Source organism: Hordeum vulgare, chromosome 5H (assembly GCF_904849725.1).
Source record: "Hordeum vulgare subsp. vulgare chromosome 5H, MorexV3_pseudomolecules_assembly, whole genome shotgun sequence".
Classification (NCBI taxonomy): domain Eukaryota; kingdom Viridiplantae; phylum Streptophyta; class Magnoliopsida; order Poales; family Poaceae; genus Hordeum; species Hordeum vulgare.
The window spans coordinates 502,500,002-502,518,823 of record NC_058522.1 but is presented as its reverse complement, the minus strand read 5'-3'; the positions used below and the strand labels follow the sequence as shown (position 1 = coordinate 502,518,823).

The following is an 18,822-nucleotide window of genomic DNA, read 5'->3' as shown; positions in this document are numbered from 1 at the left end:
AGTACACAGCTTCAAATTCTTGGGTCCGACCCTGTGTATACGCTTATCCTCCGTCTTGAAAGGTAAAATTGACAGGAGTTCAAGTTCATCGAGATTTGCCGTGTTGACTAAAGTTGCGATGCTTTGCGGGAAAGGAAAAAAAAAAGATTGTTTTGTGCCTAAACTCACACTCCACTATATCGAATTAGCACACCTAACTTACGCACGGACCAAGAGACTTACTGAGAAATGACCATACATATCCATGTTAAGCTCTCCTTCTAAAGCATAATGTGCAGAGGTAAAAGGCCACGATACTGCATCAAATATACTTGCGATTCCATAAACTGGCACGGGTCAAACAAGACCAGCAAAGATCATTTCATTTCTGTGAGCACAATACCTCAATGTAGGGTTCCACAAGCGAGGCACTGAAATAGTCAATCGCTCAAAGATCCTGTGAACATACACAAACGTATAAAACATGCCAGAAGTGATACTTGCCACATGTTTGATAATTCTGTGAACATGAAGCAGTTCCAAGTCGTTCACAAAAATTTCAGATCATCATGCCCTACACTCAGTAAGCCCCCGCTGAGCTTTCATAACCATTAGAAATGTTTCGAATACATAAGAGTGGTGACTTTCTCTACGAGTGACTTGACAGTTCACAAGTATCCATCAGCATGTTGTGGAAGCGTTAGCCTCTACTGGTTTGGATCTGATATAGCCTAAACTTCTCAGCTTCTCTACAAGTTTCCTCTCTGCAGCAGCCTGAAAACAGTGCTCCCATCAGATACAGAACTTGGCAATTCTAACAAAGAAGATGTTCCGGTTAGTAGTACCTCAAGCATGGGGCTGTCTTTCGGAATGTTACAAGCTAAAATTATATTTAGACCTGTCTTCAGCACTGAAACATGAGGTGACGTGAGCTTGGTGTTTTTCATACCAATATGACAAAGGTGGGTCAACTGCAGCAGAAACTGAAGTACCTAAGCGGCGGGCCATGCTTGATCCAGTGTTATCAGATGTTCCTCCAAGTACAGATGTGACACTCACTCCATCACCCTGCAAGGCCATGATGGTGCAATGATCAGCCTCAATAAAAATAAATATACACCAGTTCTTAAGGTCATATTGATTGCTTGTTACCAGCCGAGTGGTTGCAGCAGCATATAAATGTCCAAACTTTGCCGACTGGTTGCATCCTATCCATGCATAGATCTGCATGGAAAAAAAAGAGGGGCTCAAAACAGATAACACACGAATGTTTGACAAAGAGCAGAACGGAGATCATATCACATTGTGGATAAATACGTATGGTTCAAAGAAAAACATTCATCCAAAATATGGCTACCCATATTCCATGTTTGTGTAGAAATGAATCAAGCTTAAGTCACACGGGGATGATAACAAACACTTACACTTGCATACTTCATCTAATCATGTTAATACAACAAATGCTTAAGACAAGATCAGAGCTCCATGTTAAAAAATTACTCGTTTTACTAACTGAGACTAAACATGGACAGCTGCTAGAACATCTTCCTTTGGCACCTTTACAAATGAAATGATTTTTCTCCATGACCTCAACTAACTGAATCGACATCTAGTAGAACATCCCTTTGACAGCTTATGACATGTTTTTTCTTCGCCACCTCGGCAGACTGTCTGAAAATTGCATCCAAAGAAACACAGCCTTGCAAGACAACCCCCCCCCCCCACCCGCTCCCAGTCTCATAGGTAAGATTTCTAATCCAAACTAAGCAATGTCTCAATTAGATAGTTTTCACCAGAGCTCGACACAAACAATGATTTTTTTAGTCAGCATGACGCAAATAACTCTAAAACTGTAGTCGAGAGTCACCAACCAAAGGTTGTTCACATTTCAGAACTTCAATCAAACCTTCTAAGTTGTGAGTATCTTGGCAATAAGTTACAAGTGAAACCTCGTGATTACCTGTTTAGACATCCTTATGATCTGGAAATGGAGCGTGACGTCGTGCAGGTCCTCACTGAAACAGGTGACCTGCGCCCCGCCTTCAGAAGACAGATCACCTGAAGAACTGATTTGGCTGGCCATCGGGGCCTGCGAAGCCACCGCCAAATCTAGCATCCTTGTTGTGAGCTCCTCTGAAGACATGATGCCGGGGTGGATCTAGATACACACAGAACAATTGTTGAGGTAAATTAATTTGCGATTAAGGCACAGCTTGGCTTCCAGGTAAACTTATGGGCTTGTGTTCAGTTTGCACTGGTATTTGACCAGGCACTAATGTAAGCAGATGCTTTGGTGACTCAAGTCAGAGGATCTGCGCACTTGTAATTTAGTTCAAAAGAAAGCATCAAGCCGTATGAAGTCCACCAAATTTCTAAGATACCAAGAATATACAGTTCATCAACTAGAAAAGCTGGAGCACCAAACCTGCAGCTGCTGAAGCAGATGACAGAGAGGCGGTAGCAGCAGCGAAACAGTGGACGAGGAGGCGACAGTGGCCTGGTCGCGAACAGGTGGTGGTCCTCGGGCTTTCTTGCCGGCGGCGGCTAGCAGGAAGTCCTCGGGATGAGGGGTGGCAGCGGAGCGGACAGGCTCTGGCGACGGAGGTGTATGGGGGGATGGAGGCGGCCGGCGCTGCGCCGGCAGGGACGACCAGCAGCTGGCCGGCGGCGCTGGGGGCAACCCTAATCGCCAGAAGAAGGAAGAGGAGAAAGGCTCGCGTCCGAGGCCAGCGATGTCTCAGGGATTCGCCGAAGCGCGGTCCTTGGCGGCGGTCGACCGGCGCCAGCCTCCGGGTCGGTTGCATCCCGTGCGCCAATTGCGTTGTTTCCCAGCCGTCAGATCAGTCCCTCACAATATTTCTTTTTCTTTTTCTTTTTGCCCTCAAAAATCACACAAATAGCATGCACTGCGAGACTCAAAGAGCAAGCAATGGGCGCCGTTGACACCCGCAATGGATGCGCGCGGCTATCGTCCTCGAAGCATGTCGGCTTGCCGCCCTCGAAGCACTTGGTTCTGGCATGACCTCGTCTTAGGATTCCAGTCCTTGCCTTTGAATGCGGCCGTCAACCGTTGCAACACAACCATCGAGGATTTGCAATTGCCGCCCATCACAGCTATAGCTTCGGTCACTAAGAGTGACAGTCCCGATGATGCTCGGCCTGGTTCATGCATCATCGTGAGGAGGTTGTGAATGTTCTCGTCAATGGTTCCAACATTTTTGTCGCTGCCGGGCCTGATTGTCGATTCCAACATGTGGTGTCGTCATCTTCAACGCCGTCCGGTTGTAGCACGCGACATTTGGGTGTGTCATCTCTAGCCCCGACTGACGTCGGTCGTAGCTTCAACCAGTGTCGCTTCTCGCATTGTGGTCGGGAGGTTGCACCTTTTGTCGTTAATGGTTGCAACTTGTTGTCGTTGTCATGCGTGACAGCCGATTCCAACATGTTGTGTCATCGTCCCCGGCGTCGGCCGGTTGCAGTAAATGGTGGTCCTCGTTCCAGCAACGGCATGAATCCATTGTAGCATCACAGTGCCCGGGCGCGTCTTCTCCAACTCCAACGGTTGTTCGTCGCACCTTCTGTCGGCATCAGTTTTAGCATTGCCGTCGGGAGGTTGCATATTTTGTCAACAATGGTTGTAGATTTTTTCCACTGTCCAGGGAGACGGGTGATTCTAGCATACGGTGTCGTCAGCTCTGGTGCCAAACAATTGCAACAAATGGTGTTCATCATTCCAACAACGACGGGTGAGGGATGTACCACAATGGCGTCCGGGCGCCTCTTCTCCATCCTCAACGAGCGTCGGTCACAGCTTCAACCAATATCAGTTCTAGCATCACTGCCGAGAGGTTGGAGTTTTAGTTCTCAATGGTTGCAACATTTTTCCGCTCTATGGATGACAAACGATTCCAGCATGTGGTGTGATGTTTGCTGTGTATCCCTTGCAACGGCGCCAGAAATAGTTGTGTCGACGGCACCAGGAATCCTTCAGCTACGGCTACGCCTTAAGGGACTTCCTAGGCAAGTATGCAAAGGATTTCCACCGTGGCCTTGGAGCCTTGCGTTGGTGTTCCCTTGAAGCGGAAAGGGTGATGTAGCATAGCGACGGTAAGTATTTCTCTCAGTTTGAGAACCAAGGTATCAATCCGGCAGAAGAGTATCTCAAGATCCTGCACAAACACAAAAAGCTTGCACCCAACGCTATGAAGGGGTTGTCAATCCCTTATAGATTGGTTGCCAAGTGAGAACTGAAAGCAACAAAGTAACAAAGCAAAGTAAAAGCGGAGTTGTAAACGATGGATGTGAATAGACCCGGGGGGCGTAGTGTTTACTAGTGGCTTCTCTCATGAAAGCAAATAGACGGAGGGTGAACAAATTACTGTCGAGCAATTGATAGAACTGTGCAGAGTCGTGACGATATCTATGCAATGATTATTTCTATAGGCATCACGTCTGAAACAAGCAGACCGATACTTTTTGCATCTACTACTATTACTCCACACGTCGACCGCTATCCAGTATGCATCTAGTGTATTAAGTCCATAAGAACAGAGTAACGCCTTAAGCAATATGACATGATGTAGAGGGATAATCTCAAACCAATGATAAAAAACCCCATCCTTTTACCCTTGATGGCAACTGCTTGATGTGTGCCTTGCTGCCCCTACTGTCACTGGGAAAGGTCACCACATGGCAGAACCCAAAACCAAGCACTTCTCCCATTGCAAGAATCATAGATCTAGTTGGCCAAACAAAACCCAAGACTCGGAGAGACTTACAAGGATATCAAATCATGCATATAAGAAATCAGCAAAGACTGAAATATATATCATAGATAATCTGATCACAAGTCCACAATTCATCGGATCTCGACAAACACACCGCCAAAGAAGATTACATCGGATAGATATCCATGAAGATCATGGAGAACTTTGTATTGAAGATCCAAGAGAGAGAAGAAACCATCTAGCTACTAACTACGGACCCGTAGGTCTGAAGTGAACTACTCACGAGTCATTGGAGGGGCGATGATGATGATGAAGAAGCCCTCCAACTCCAAAGTCCCCTCCGGCAGGGTGACGGGAAGGGTCTCCAGATGAGATCTCGCGAAAACGGAAGCTTGCGGCGGCGGAAAAGTGTTTTCGAGGCTCCCCTGATTTTTTGTGGAATATTTGGGAATTTATAGGCCAAAGACCTAGGTCAGGGGGCGGCCAGGGTGGCCACAAGCTTGCCCACCGCCGCCTCCCCCCTGGTGGCGTGGTAGGAGCTTGTGGGCTCCCTAGAGCCCACCTGGCTTGGCCCAAAGGCCCCGTGGTCTTCTTTCGTTCGGGAAAAAAATCATTTTGGGGTTTTTCTTCCGTTTGGACTCTGTTCCAAAATCAGATCTGAAAAGAGTCAAAAACATGGAAAAAAACAGGAACTGGCACTTGGCACTGAATTAATAAGTTAGTCCCAAAAAGATATAAAAAGGTACATAAAACATACAAAGAAGGCAAGACAACATCATGAAACCATCAAAAATTATAGATACATTTGAGGCGTATCAAGCATCCCCAAGCTTAACTCATGCTCGTCCTCGAGTAGGGAAGTGATAAGAATGAATTTTTGATGCTTTCATGCTACCTAGCATAGGTGTCCTTTGTAATTCCTCTTATGTGACGTGAATGTTCAGATCCATTAGATTCAGAACAATAGTTTTCTATTGACGTGGAAACAATAATAATTCAAGCAAACTAGCAAAGTAATCATGAACTTTCAAAATAACAAGGCCAAAAGAAAGTTATCCCTACAAAAGCATATAGTCTGGCTATGCTCTATCATCATTGCACAACGAATTTAAATCATGCACAACCCCGGTATTGGCCAAGTAATTGTTTCACACCTTTACTTTCTCAAACATTTTCAACTCTCACGCAATACATGAGCGTGAGCCATGGTTATAGCATTATAGATGGTGTGGAATGTGGTGGAGGTTGCAAGAAAAAAAGGAGAAGATAGTCACATTAACTAGGCGTATCAATGAGGTGTGGAGATGCTCATCAATAGATATCAATGTGAATGAGTAGGGATTGCCATACAAATGATGCACTAGAGCTACAAGTATGTGAAAGCTCTTAAAGAAAACTAGTGGGTGTGCATCCAACTTGCTTGCTCACGAAGACCTAAGGCAATTTTGAGGGAGCCTATCATTGGAATATACAAGCCAAGTTATATAATGAAAATTTCCCACTAGCTATATGATGGTGAAAAAACGAGAGACTCTCAATCATGAAGATCATGGTGCTCAATATGCACAAGTGTGGAAAAAGTGGTAGCATTGTCCCTTCTCTCTTTTTCTCTCTCTTTTTTTTGGTGGGCTCTTTGGCCTCTTTTTTATGGGCTTCTTTGGCCTCTTTTATTTCCTCATATGGGACAATGCTCCAATAATGATGATCATCACACTTTCAACTCAAAACTTAGAGCAATTGTGACTCTATATGGAATTCCTTCGGTGGTGTACCGTGGCAATGATCTAGCATGGCATAGACATCAATGGAAACATCATGCTAGCTATCTTACGATCATGCAAAGGAAATGTAGACGTGGTGGCACATGTCATGGTGGTAGTTGCATGGCAATATATCTCGGAAGGACTTTGCAAAAGCCATAGTAGGTAGGTATGGTGGCTGTTTTGAGGGAGGCTAATGGTGGGTTTTGTGCACCGGCGAAAGTTGCGCGACACTAAGAAGATAGTGATGGTGGAAGGTGAAAGTGTATCTAAACCATGGACTCAACATTAGTCATGAAGAACTCATATACTTTTTGCAAAAGTTTTATTAGTAATCGAAACAAAGCATTCAACGCATACTCCTAGGGGAAGGGTTGGTAGGTATAAACCATCGCGCGATCCCGACCGCCACGCAAAGGATGACAATCAATATACTAATCATGCTCAGATTTCGTCACATAGCGGTTCACCATACGTGCATGCTACGGGAATCACTAACTTCAACACAAGTATTTCTAGATTCACAACACCTTACTAGCATGACTTTAATATTACCATAACCACAACTCAAAACTAATTGAGATGAATCAAACTTCTCTAACTATTCAATGCACATGAAGGTGGAAGTTTTCGTATCCCTTTAGATAACTACCCCTTTTGAGACTACTTTCAAAGCATAGATCAACTACCAAGCCACGCACCGCTGCGCTCTAAAATATATAAGTGAAGCACACAGAGCAAAAGTATCTAGCTCAAAAGATATAAGTGAAGCACATGTGAGCTGAATTGTCTACCAGAAGATATAAGTGAAGCTCGACAAAATCACGGTGTGTGCATGTCTCTCTCTCTAGGTGTGCAGCAAGAATGATTGTGACACAACAAAATAAAAGACTCCTACGATACAAGACGCTCCAAGCAAAAACACATAACATGTGGTGAATAAAAATATAGCCCCAAGTAACGTTACCGATGGATTGAAGACGAGAGAGGGGATGCCTTCCCGGGGCATCCCCAAGCTTAGGCTTTTACGACATCCTTGAATCTCTTGGGGTGCCTTGGGCATCCTCAAGCTTGAGCTCTTGCCACTCTTTATCTTTTTGTCCATAAGAACTTCACCCAAAACTTGAAAATTCACAACACGAAACTTAAACAGAAACTCGTGATAACATTACTACAAGAAAGCAAACCACCACTTCCTTAGGTACTGTATCAAACTTTAAATTCTACTTGTGTGATGTTGGTTTACTATACTTGCAATCTTCCATGGCTAATACCCCCCGATACTATCCATAGTTTCATCAAAATAAGCAACCAACACAACAAAAACAGAATCTGTTAACAGCAGACCAGTTTGTAGCAATCTGTATGTTTCGTATACCTCTGGTACTGCAAAAATTCTGAAAAATTATGACAGTCTTAAGAATTTGAGTAGAAATCAGCAGCAAAAAGAATCAACTCAAAAGCTCTTACAGAAAAAAATGACAATTCTTTTCGTGAGCAGAAAGTTTGTGTCTTTTCCAGCATGACCAAACGATCATCCCCAAGACTAATCATAACGGTTTTTCTTGGCACAAACGCAAAAAGAAACACAAAAAACACAATCATAACAGAATTATGAAAGTGTGGAAAACACAAGACAGAAAGAAAAAGGATAGATTCGTTGGGTTGCCTCCCAACAAGCGCTTTTGTTTAACGCCCTTAGCTAGGCGAAAGTGATGGAATCACGTATAGTCATCTTTGGTATTCAAACCATAAGTAGCCCTCGTCATAGATTCATAAGGCAATCTTATTTTCTTTCTAGGAAAGTGCTCCATGCCCTTCTTTAAGGTAAATTGAAATCTAATATTCCCTTCCTTCATATCGATGATAGCACCAATAGTCCTTAGGAAAGGTCTACCAAGAATAATGGGACATGAAGGATTGCAATCTATGTCAAGTACAATGAAATCCACAGGTACATAGTTCTTATTTGCAACAATAAGAACATCATCGATCCACCCCATGGGTTTCTTGACAGTAGAATCTGCAAGATGCGAATTAAGAGAACACTCTTCAATCTCATGAAAACCAAGAATATCACATAAAGACTTTGGAATCGCGGAAACACTAGCACCAAATCACAGAAAGCATTGCACTCATAGTTTTTTATCTTGATTTTGATAGTAGGTTCCCACTCATCATGAAGTTTTCTAGGTATAGAGACTTCTAGTTCGAGCTTCTCTTCAAGAGATTTCATCATAGCATCTACGATATGAGCGGTAAAGGCTTTGCTTTGGCTATAAGCATGTGGAGAGTTTGCAATGGATTGCATCAAAGAAATGCATTCAAACAAGGAGCAATTATCATAATTGAAGTCCTTGAAATCCAAAGTGGGAGTTTCATTACTAACCAAAATTTTGACTTCTTCTACTCCACTCTCCACACCTTTATCATCAAGATAGGTGGACTCCGAATCATTGAGGCGTTTTTCAACCAAAGTGGATTCATATCCAGCCCCTCCATAAGTAGGTTTGACACGCGAAAACAAAGATTCAAGAGGAGACACACCAAGTACTTTAAGATCTTCGTGATTTTCATCACAAATTTCAGGTTTAGCTCCCATTTTATTGACTAAGGTAGCGTGCTTGTCAGAAATTTGGCCCACCAATTTTTCAAGATTAGCAAACTGGGAACTAAGTGCAAGAAAATCATTGCCCATATCATCAACCTCTTTATTCAAGCAGACCAAAAAGGAATTTTGCTCTCTTAATTCCCTACGGAAGTAACTATTTTGGTCAAACTGTGAAGACATGAAACCTTTGATATTAGTTTCAATCTCCTCCAATTTTCTGAAATAGTTTGGTTTGGCCGTGAGGAAAGATCTCTGACGAACAAACCTAGGAGCAGGCGGCGAAAGGGAAAGGCAAAAAGCAAAAGAGAACGACGAAGGAGAAAGGCGAATGAAAACGGCAAATGTGAAATGGGGGAGAGGAAAACGAGAGGCAACTGGCAACAAAAGTAAATGCAAGAGAAGAGTTTGTGAGACCTACTTGGATAGATCATGATTTATCCTCCCCGGTAACGACGCTAGAAATACTTCTGATGTTTGTTGTGTATCCCTTGCAACGACGCCAGAAATAGTTGTGTCGACGGCACGAGGAATCCTTCAGCCACGGCTACGCCTTAAGGGACTTCCTAGGCAAGTATGCAAAGGATTTCCCCCGTGGCCTTGGAGCCTTGCGTTGGTGTTCCCTCGAAGCGGAAAGGGTGATGTAGCACAGCGACGGTAAGTATTTCCCTCGGTTTGAGAACCAAGGTATCAATCCGGCGGAAGAGTATCTCAAGATCCTGCACAAACACAAAAAGCTTGCACCCAACGCTATGAAGGGGTTGTCAATCCCTTATAGATTGTTTGCCAAGTGAGAACTGAAAGCAACAAAGTAACAAAGCAAAGTAAAAGCGGAGTTGTAAACGATGGATGTGAATAGACCCGGGGGCCGTAGTGTTTACTAGTGGTTTCTCTCATGAAAGCAAATACACGGAGGGTGAACAAATTACTGTCGAGCAATTGATAGAACTGTGCAGAGTCGTGACGATATCTATGCAATGATTATTTCTATAGGCATCACGTCTGAAACAAGCAGACCGATACTTTTTGCATCTACTACTATTACTCCACACGTCGACCGCTATCCAGTATGCATCTAGTGTATTAAGTCCATAAGAACAGAGTAACGCCTTAAGCAATATGACATGATGTAGAGGGATAATCTCAAACCAATGATAAAAAACCCCATCCTTTTACCCTTGATGGCAACTGCTTGATGTGTGCCTTGCTGCCCCTACTGTCACTGGGAAAGGTCACCACATGGCAGAACCCAAAACCAAGCACTTCTCCCATTGCAAGAATCATAGATCTAGTTGGCCAAACAAAACCCAAGACTCGGAGAGACTTACAAGGATATCAAATCATGCATATAAGAAATCAGCAAAGACTGAAATATATATCATAGATAATCTGATCACAAGTCCACAATTCATCGGATCTCGACAAACACACCGCCAAAGAAGATTACATCGGATAGATATCCATGAAGATCATGGAGAACTTTGTATTGAAGATCCAAGAGAGAGAAGAAACCATCTAGCTACTAACTACGGACCCGTAGGTCTGAAGTGAACTACTCACGAGTCATTGGAGGGGCGATGATGATTATGAAGAAGCCCTCCAACTCCAAAGTCCCCTCCGGCAGGGTGCCGGGAAGGGTCTCCAGATGAGATCTCGCGTAAACGGAAGCTTGCGGCGGCGGAAAAGTATTTTTGAGGCTCCCCTGATTTTTTGCGGAATATTTGGGAATTTATAGGCCAAAGACCTAGGTCAGGGGGCGGCCAGGGTGGCCACAAGCTTGCCCACCGCCGCCTCCCCCTGGTGGCGTGGTGGGAGCTTGTGGGCTCCCTGGAGCCCACTTGGGTTGGCCCAAAGGCCCCCTGGCCTTCTTCCGTTTGGGAAAAAATCATTTCAGGATTTTTTTTCTTCCATTTGGACTCCGTTCCAAAATCAGATCTGAAAAGAGTCGAAAACACGGAAAAACAGGAACTGGCACTTGGCACTGAATTAATAAGTTAGTCCCAAAAAGATATAAAAAGGTACATAAAACATACAAAGAAGGCAAGATAACAGCGTGAAACCATAAAAAATTATAGATACGTTTGAGACGTATCATGGTGTCATCATGTCGTGCATTGGAGAATTGAAAGAAATGATGGTCGTCATTCTAGCAATAATGGGTGTCGGTTGTAGCATGAAGGTGTCCGATCACGTCGTCCCCAACACTGATGGTATTGATCACAACTTAAGCCAACACCTGTTCTAGCATCCCTGTCAGGAGTTTGCCACTTTTATCGTCAATGGTTGCAGCTTTTTGAACTGGCGGGGGTAACGTCCGATTCCAGCATGTGATTCTGTCATCTCTGCGCTGGTCAGTTGTAGCAAATAGTGCTCCTCCTATTAGTAACGGTTGGTGCCGATAGGTCATGGTTGTAGGACCATTGTGTCTGGGCGTATATTCTCCGGCAACATCGACCTTTGCGTAGCAACACCCTCATTCCCAGCGGACCGGGTGGAAAGGGCCTATTGCAGTCGAGGAAGAAGCTCGAAGGAGCCATTGCGGGCAAGGAATCCATTGAGGTATGGGAAACGAGATGAGAATTGTGCGAGGGAGAAAATAATGAGTGGCTGGGAGCGCTTCTATCCTTTCGTGGATAAGTTCTCGATGTGACAGTTGGTTGGTGGGAGCATATGGGATCTGGCATTGATCGAACGGTGCACGTGCAACCGACCAGAAGTCGTTCTGAATTATTTTCCTTTGCAGAATCTATACTAGTTCGATACTTTGTGTCGCAGCGATGGGCAATTCTACATCAAGTCCAATGGTAAATCTCAAGGAACCATGAATGAAAAGCGAGGAAATGGGAAAAAGAACTCTTTGGGGGCCCTTTCACCCGTAATTACAACAACTCCCACAGAGTTACCTTATTGGTCAATTGGCATAACAACCACAAATATGACAATTTTATCTAAAAGTGTCATTCTAGGTGAGTTGTTATCCGCCCCTTGCCCTACATCATTTATGGAGCGTACTTCATATTCAGTCCACGTGTCTCCATATTTGGCGGCAGTGGTGTTGATATAGAGCGACCTCCATCCGTAACCGCTCGTGTGGGAGGGAATTTTCAGTTTGGATTCTTCCTCCCGTGCGTCGCTCAGTCAATGTCGTTAACATATGTACACTTGCCGAGTCCGCCTCTTCCAATGCGATAGTTGTTTATCGACCAGGGAGATCCCCAATTAATGGTTATCTTCGCATTTTGCACAAGTTCCCCACCCACATGTGCCAAATCCCCTCCCCATGTTTCTCGGTGGAGCACACCCATTTCGAGTATATAACCCCCATCCCCTCCTTCCTCTGCACCACCACACTCACCCTATCTACCTCCCCTCCCCTGTCGACCACCACCCCGTTCCCTATCTTTCCTCTACCCCATCTTTTTTCACGCGCGCGCGCGAGAGAAAGAGAGAGAGTTCTAAGAGAGGGCATGTGAGTAATCAGAATGGTTCGAGGATGACATGTGTCTTAAGGTTGAATTGGTCCTCAGTCGCACTTGCCTCCACGCTGCCCTAGAGTACTTTGACCGTATTTTGATGCCCCTGCCATAGAAATGACCGACGCACGCACACCGGCCTTCAAAACTATGGTCCTATCTCGTTCTTCCACTTGTGGTCGCGGAAGTCGCAGCAGCCGAAGCCTTCACCGCCTATGATGTCACTTCTAAGAGGAGGAAGAACCCATAATTTAGAGAATAGTTGTAATCTGTCTTAAAGTCTGGCATGTAAATTAATGTTGAAATCCTAGTGGACTTACACATTTAACCTTATATTGAAAAACTCGCATTGTTGAGGTGGGGAATGAAATTGAAGTGAAGGTTGGATGAAATTGTTATATGTTCTAGATTTTTGGGTAAGAACCGTTATAGTCAATGACAAGTGGAATGCAAATGTAAGAAATATATGGTAGATGTCTTTTTGACAAATCCATGTTTGCGCTTAGCCGCCACGGCCTCCTTACCCATACGAGTGCACTCCATATCCCATATGCTCGCCGAAGATATGACGACTCTGCTAAACTTGGGTTTACATTTTTTGGCTGCTTTTGAGGGAATCTACGTGGCCCATTTTACCATTTGATTAGGAGTTGGTTATGAAGGAGAGAAATCATAGAAGAAAAGCCAAATCAAACGGGTCATGTCATGTGGACATGGTCTCTACCCAATAATTAAAGGATTTATATTACCTATTATATGAATTTTTATATTGTTTCTCCAGATAGGAATACGACACAATCTTTGTGTGTGTAGAACTAATGGAGAGTTGTACAAGTCACTTGTCAAGATGCGAGATGAAAACACAGAAAATATATACATATGGATATGCAAATCATAGATGTGCAGTTCAGATGAGAAACCATATAAACATATCATGTATAGTTCAACAACCTGAACTGGGGATGTATCTCGTGTACCGGATCCCCGTTGCACATTTTAAAATGTTCAAAAAAATCCAAGAATAATTTAGTGCATTGACATAACATCAATATATGTTGTCGCCAAATATCAAACTAAAATTCAAAACATTGTTCGAAATACAAAAATGACAAATTTGGCATCAATGTGCTAACGGGCCCAATCTGAAGCCTAACTTGTGTTATGTACTATTCGGTGTCAAATTTATATTTTTTTTATCTCAAATAATGTTTTGAATTTTGATTTGATTTTTTGTGACAACATACATTGTGTTGTGTCAATGCTTATTTTTTTGGATTTTTTTTGAACATTTTAAAATGTGCAAACGGGTCCCGTGCACCGGTAGCATCAATTGCCCGGGTGCACGAGATACACTCCCAACCTGAACCAACGTACAAGTCAATTCGGTGGGTCAGCCGAGTGCAATTTTTTAATAGATTGATTGTCTCCTTTTGATAACATGTTTATATATTTCTTGATTAATCAGTTTTGGACTTGAGTTCTTGTTTAGACATTGTTTAGTTTTGCTATAATTCGTGTTAGCGAGACATGTAGTACTATCGTCTTATTTAGATTTACTATCAGGAACCCATCATTATCTTATGCTTAATCTATATTTGCAATTCAGACTTCATTATTAGAATTCTTGTCAGGTTCTTTAGTTACTTGTAGCAATTTTAATCATGCCTATGGTAAAATCAATAATCATCAGAGATCGGTTCAGCTATTGACAAGGCATATTGTCGAATAAGGTATAGCCGAACTGTGAAGGTCAAAACTCACCAAATCAATAATTATCCCGTTCTCATCTTTTGATCCGGCCTCTGTCACATCAGATTGTCTGCCCGGTGGTCAGCGTCATTCGATCAGCTGTGATGTTTTTAACAAAGTTTTTTTAGGAAAAGGCTTTCACCCCTTTCGATTTTAATTACTAAAAATCAACCAGTCTTAAGGACGACAGAAAACTACTACTCCAATCTAAAAGCATCTAACAAAGCTGCCGACAAGTACCAAAAGCAAGCACTATAGAGGAATACCCTGAGCTCCAACTCCCTCCAAATTCTCCATACTGGCGCACCAGTCACAGGAAGGGGGTGTTGTTATGCAGAACAACTATCTTAGCTTTCTATCAACTAACCAGTAAAAGTAGAGTCTCAGGAATAACCAAATAAGAAGCAATATGTAGATAGCTGCTAGATACCAAAGACAATAAAGAAAGTATAGAACATGGATCATCCAACCACCACTTCTCATCGGACTCGTGGCATCTGTCGTGGTTTTGTCATGACAGATGTCCTCGTGAAAGGACTTAGTGAAGGAGCCATCGCACCTTGGTGGCGACTCAAAGGGGGTGAGCGGAAGCGAGACTCAGATTTACCCAGGTTCGGCCCCTCGTGTGGAGGTAAAAGCCTACGTCATGCTTTGTGTATATTGGTGGTGGATTCGATTACAAGGAGGGCGTAACTCGCCTGACCTAGGTCTCGATGATTTCTAACTTGATCTATCTGCCCGAGAGACTCGCCTTTATATACAGGTCGAGGCCCTAGGGTTTACAAAAGTCTTGGCCACATTACAAATCGTGGCCTTCCATATCTCTAAGTCGTCGTGTTTACCAAGCCAGGAAACCTCCTTGGCGGCTTATCTTCTTCATCAATCCTGAACCGCCATTCGGGTCATGGGCCCCGGCGGCCTTCTGAAGAATATCTCTCAACACGCCTCAGCCCTGGGCCAAGGCTTATACTAACCATGTATGAGTCGCCGCTTTCCTGACCCGACCCAATTAGGGCGGGTCACACCGCAGGTAATATCGCCAACATTAGGCCCCAGATTGACTTGAATTTATCCATGCCAATAAACTTTCATGCTCATCCTGTGCGACTCGTACTACTCCCATCCTTTTGATAGGTGACAAGTCGCCATCTCTCCCAAATTGTCTAAGCCGCCAGGTTACTTATTGATGACATCACTTTTTTCCTTCATTTTCGGGATTTGATGACATCATTCCCATCTGATCTTTTTTCTCGTTTTCATCCTGCTATCCTGAAAATCTAGGCGCCATCACTGTTGGTTTTCAATATGTCGCCTCTATTCCCGCGCCTGCCGCTTCGTCTCAAGCACCAGGCCTTTAAATAGCTGGGGGGGGGAGGCAACGCCACCTACCCCCACTTCCTTCTTCCACACGCATCATCTTCTCCAACCGCCCCTCGACTGCTTCGTCGCCGCCGGTGTTCTGCCGCAAACAATCGCCGTCCGGCCACTTCCTGACCCAGTCGAACGTCCGGCCGTCATCGCAGGTCTTCCTCGCCAGGCATCTTCTTCTTCTTCCAGGTAAACTTCTCTTTCTCGGTAGAGGTAGATCCAAACCTTCATATTTCTTAGGGCGCCGTTAGAGCTCCATGAATGCCCCATGTTCTTGCTTGTCGTCAAACCTAGATGCGGTACCGTAGATCCACGAAATAGTAATTGCGGTAGTTCTTGTTAAGTCTCCTATCAATCCGTTGTTCGTAGATCTACGCACCATTCTTCATAGTGTTCTTCCGTGTTCTTGTAGTGTTCGAACCCTTGGCCAACATTATTTTTCTTGGCTGGAAACGCTCGTAGATCCGTAAATTACCATTTGATGTTAGAAACATGTTTGTCTCCAATCAAGAATGTTCCTAAGGAAAAAACCCTTTTTAGAACCGCCACTCATCACCCTTCACCATGGCGAGTTAGAACATTCCCATAGATACATTTTTGATCATTTTAGCTGGAGAGTCATAATATCCCTGCAGAGACACCATAAATCACTCAACTGGCGAGTTAGAACATTTTGTGGTTTCTGATGACCCGCCTTGCACCTTTCTTTTGTAGTTATGGGCACTATCTCGAAATGCAACTGGCTGCCAACCAAAGTCAATGATGCTTATCTTGATAAGTTTGTTTTGGCGGTTTATCTTGACCCCAAAGAAGTTGTTGGTTGGCGAACCGCCTTTGGCGAGAGAATTCCTCAACTCGCAAAGGGAGAAGTAGTTGTTTTCGCCGATCACCTTGAACGAGGCTTCAAGCCTCCTGGTTCCAAGTTTATCAGAGATGCCTTGCACTTTTTCAACCTTCATCCTCAAGACTTGGGGCCAAACTCCATCAGCAATCTCTGCCAATTCCAAGTGTTTTGCGAAGCTTATCTGCAGATAGAACCCACAGTGTTACTGTTTAGGAATTGTTTTCATCTGAACTGCCAGACCGAGTTCGCCAGCGGGCCCTGCTTGGAACTTGGGGGCATTAACATTCAACGACATCGTGAATGCGGGTTCCCATCTGTTGTTTTGCCCAACCATACCAAAGGTTGGGCAGGGTCTTGGTTCTATTGCCGCAAGACATCTCCACCCGACGAGAACCCACTTCCGGGTTTCAGAGAAGAACGCTTGCCCATGGATTTCAAGCTGCCAGAAAAACTAACTGAAGAAGAAGAATCAACTTTTATCCCTGCTTTCTCCAAGCTAAGGTCCTTGACCAACAATGGTCTTACTGGGATTGACCTAATCAGTTGTTGGGTGGAGTGGAGGATTCTGCCTTTGAGTCGCTGGGACGACGTGATGTGCGAGTATGATGGTAGCTTGAACCACCCCCAATGTTTCTTCCATACAAGACTTACTGAAGAAGACATTGTTGAAATTATCAAGAAGTTAACTAGCGAGCCCTTCGAGAACTGCGCCAAGATTGGACTCAAGCCCTTCTGTCTCTCCAACCCGGCTCCAGTGGTAACAACCTAAGTCGCCTCCTTTTATTCTTTCAATATGTTTACCCATGTTCCTGATCCGAACTGTCATTATATCAATCAAAGGGGCTCAGCATTTTGGTCTCGAAAGCCCAAAGTGACTGTCCAAAAAACAACCAAGCCGCCTCCAAAGAAGAAGAAGAACAAGGGGAAAGCCACCGCCAAGGAGTCATCTATCGTTGGCGAGTCTCGGGCTGCCGAAGAGCAATCAGAGGTAAAAGTTACCTTTTCCTTATTATTGCGTTCTGTCTTATACTTATGCTCCATTACCTTTGTCCGTAGGATGATGGCTATGGAAGCCAAGATGACGCTGTCAAGGTAATTTCTATTTTTTCCGACTCAACTTCTTCTCCCCCCAGGCCGGCCAGGCGGATCTGTGCAAAAGTTCCCATGTCTCACCCGAATGCTCATTTGGACCCCAATTTCCTTTTGAAGAAGGCGAGTTACACCCCTAAACGCCATACCCGAAGCCATTCCGGCGACTTGATGTATGGGTTACCCGAAAAAGCAACTGGTCGAAAACGACAAAGTGAGGTATGTTCCCGCGAGCATATTTTCCTTCTTGGTAAGATTTTCTTTGCCATTCGTTCACTCTTGAATTTTCGTTCGTCAGGTTTCACCTCCTTCATCCGGCGACTCATTAATGTCGACTCTCCCCCCAATGATTCATGTTCAGGGGCAAGTTCCTTTACTAGACTTTTTCCTTCCCAATACCGATGCATGTCTTAACTTTGTTGCTTTTACATCTCAGAGCACAAGCAAATAAAAGGAAAACTAGCGGCTCGTCTTCTGCTCCTAAGGTAGCTAAAGTATTTGGTATGAGCGCCTGATACGTCTCCGTCGTATCTACTTTTCCGAACTCTTTTGCCCTTGTTTTGGACTCTAATTTGCATGAATTGAATGGAACTAACCCGGACTGACACTGTTTTCAGCAGAATTGCCATGGTGTTGTTTTTGTGCAGAAATAAAAGTTCTCGGAATGTCCTGAAAATTTACGGAGAATTTTTCTGAAATAAATGAAAAATACCTGCGCAAAGATCCACCGGAGGAGGTGTGCCAGTGGGCCACAAGCCCCTGGGCCGCGACCACTCCCCTGGCCGCGCCATGAGGGCTTGTGGGGCCCACGTGGCACCACCGCCTCGAAACTCAGCTCTATATCTTCCGTCTCTCCTGGGAAAAAAATCAGAGAGAAGGATTCATCGCGTTTTACGATACGGAGGCTCCGCCACCCCCTGTTCTTCATCTGGAGGGCAGATCTAGAGTCCGTTCCGGGCTCCGGAGAGGAGAAATCGTCGCCATCGTCATCATCAACCTTCCTCCATCGCCAATTCCATGATGCTCTTCATCGTTCGTGAGTAATCTCATCGTAGGCTTGCTGGACGGTGATGAGTTGGATGAGATCTATCATGTAATCGAGTTAGTTTTGACGGGGATTGATCCCTAGTATCCACTATGTTGTGAGATTGATGTTGCTACTACTTTGCCATGCTTAATGCTTGTCACTAGGGCCTGAGTGCCATGATTTCAGATTTGAACCTAT

General features: G+C 44.3%; 1 protein-coding gene across 1 annotated transcript; it reads right to left on the bottom strand.

The window, feature by feature from the left end:
- Positions 1–464: 464 nt before the first annotated feature.
- Positions 465–2,703, bottom strand: LOC123397528 (proteasome assembly chaperone 4). The gene is made up of 6 exons (XM_045092056.1): positions 2,405–2,703; positions 1,940–2,137; positions 1,132–1,203; positions 972–1,047; positions 825–889; positions 465–753 (listed from the first exon to the last, which is right to left on the bottom strand). The coding sequence occupies exons 2-6, from the start codon at positions 2,120–2,122 to the stop codon at positions 661–663; spliced, it is 489 nt and encodes a 162-aa protein (XP_044947991.1). The 5' UTR covers positions 2,123–2,137; positions 2,405–2,703; the 3' UTR covers positions 465–660.
- Between the last annotated feature and the right edge of the window lie 16,119 nt (positions 2,704–18,822).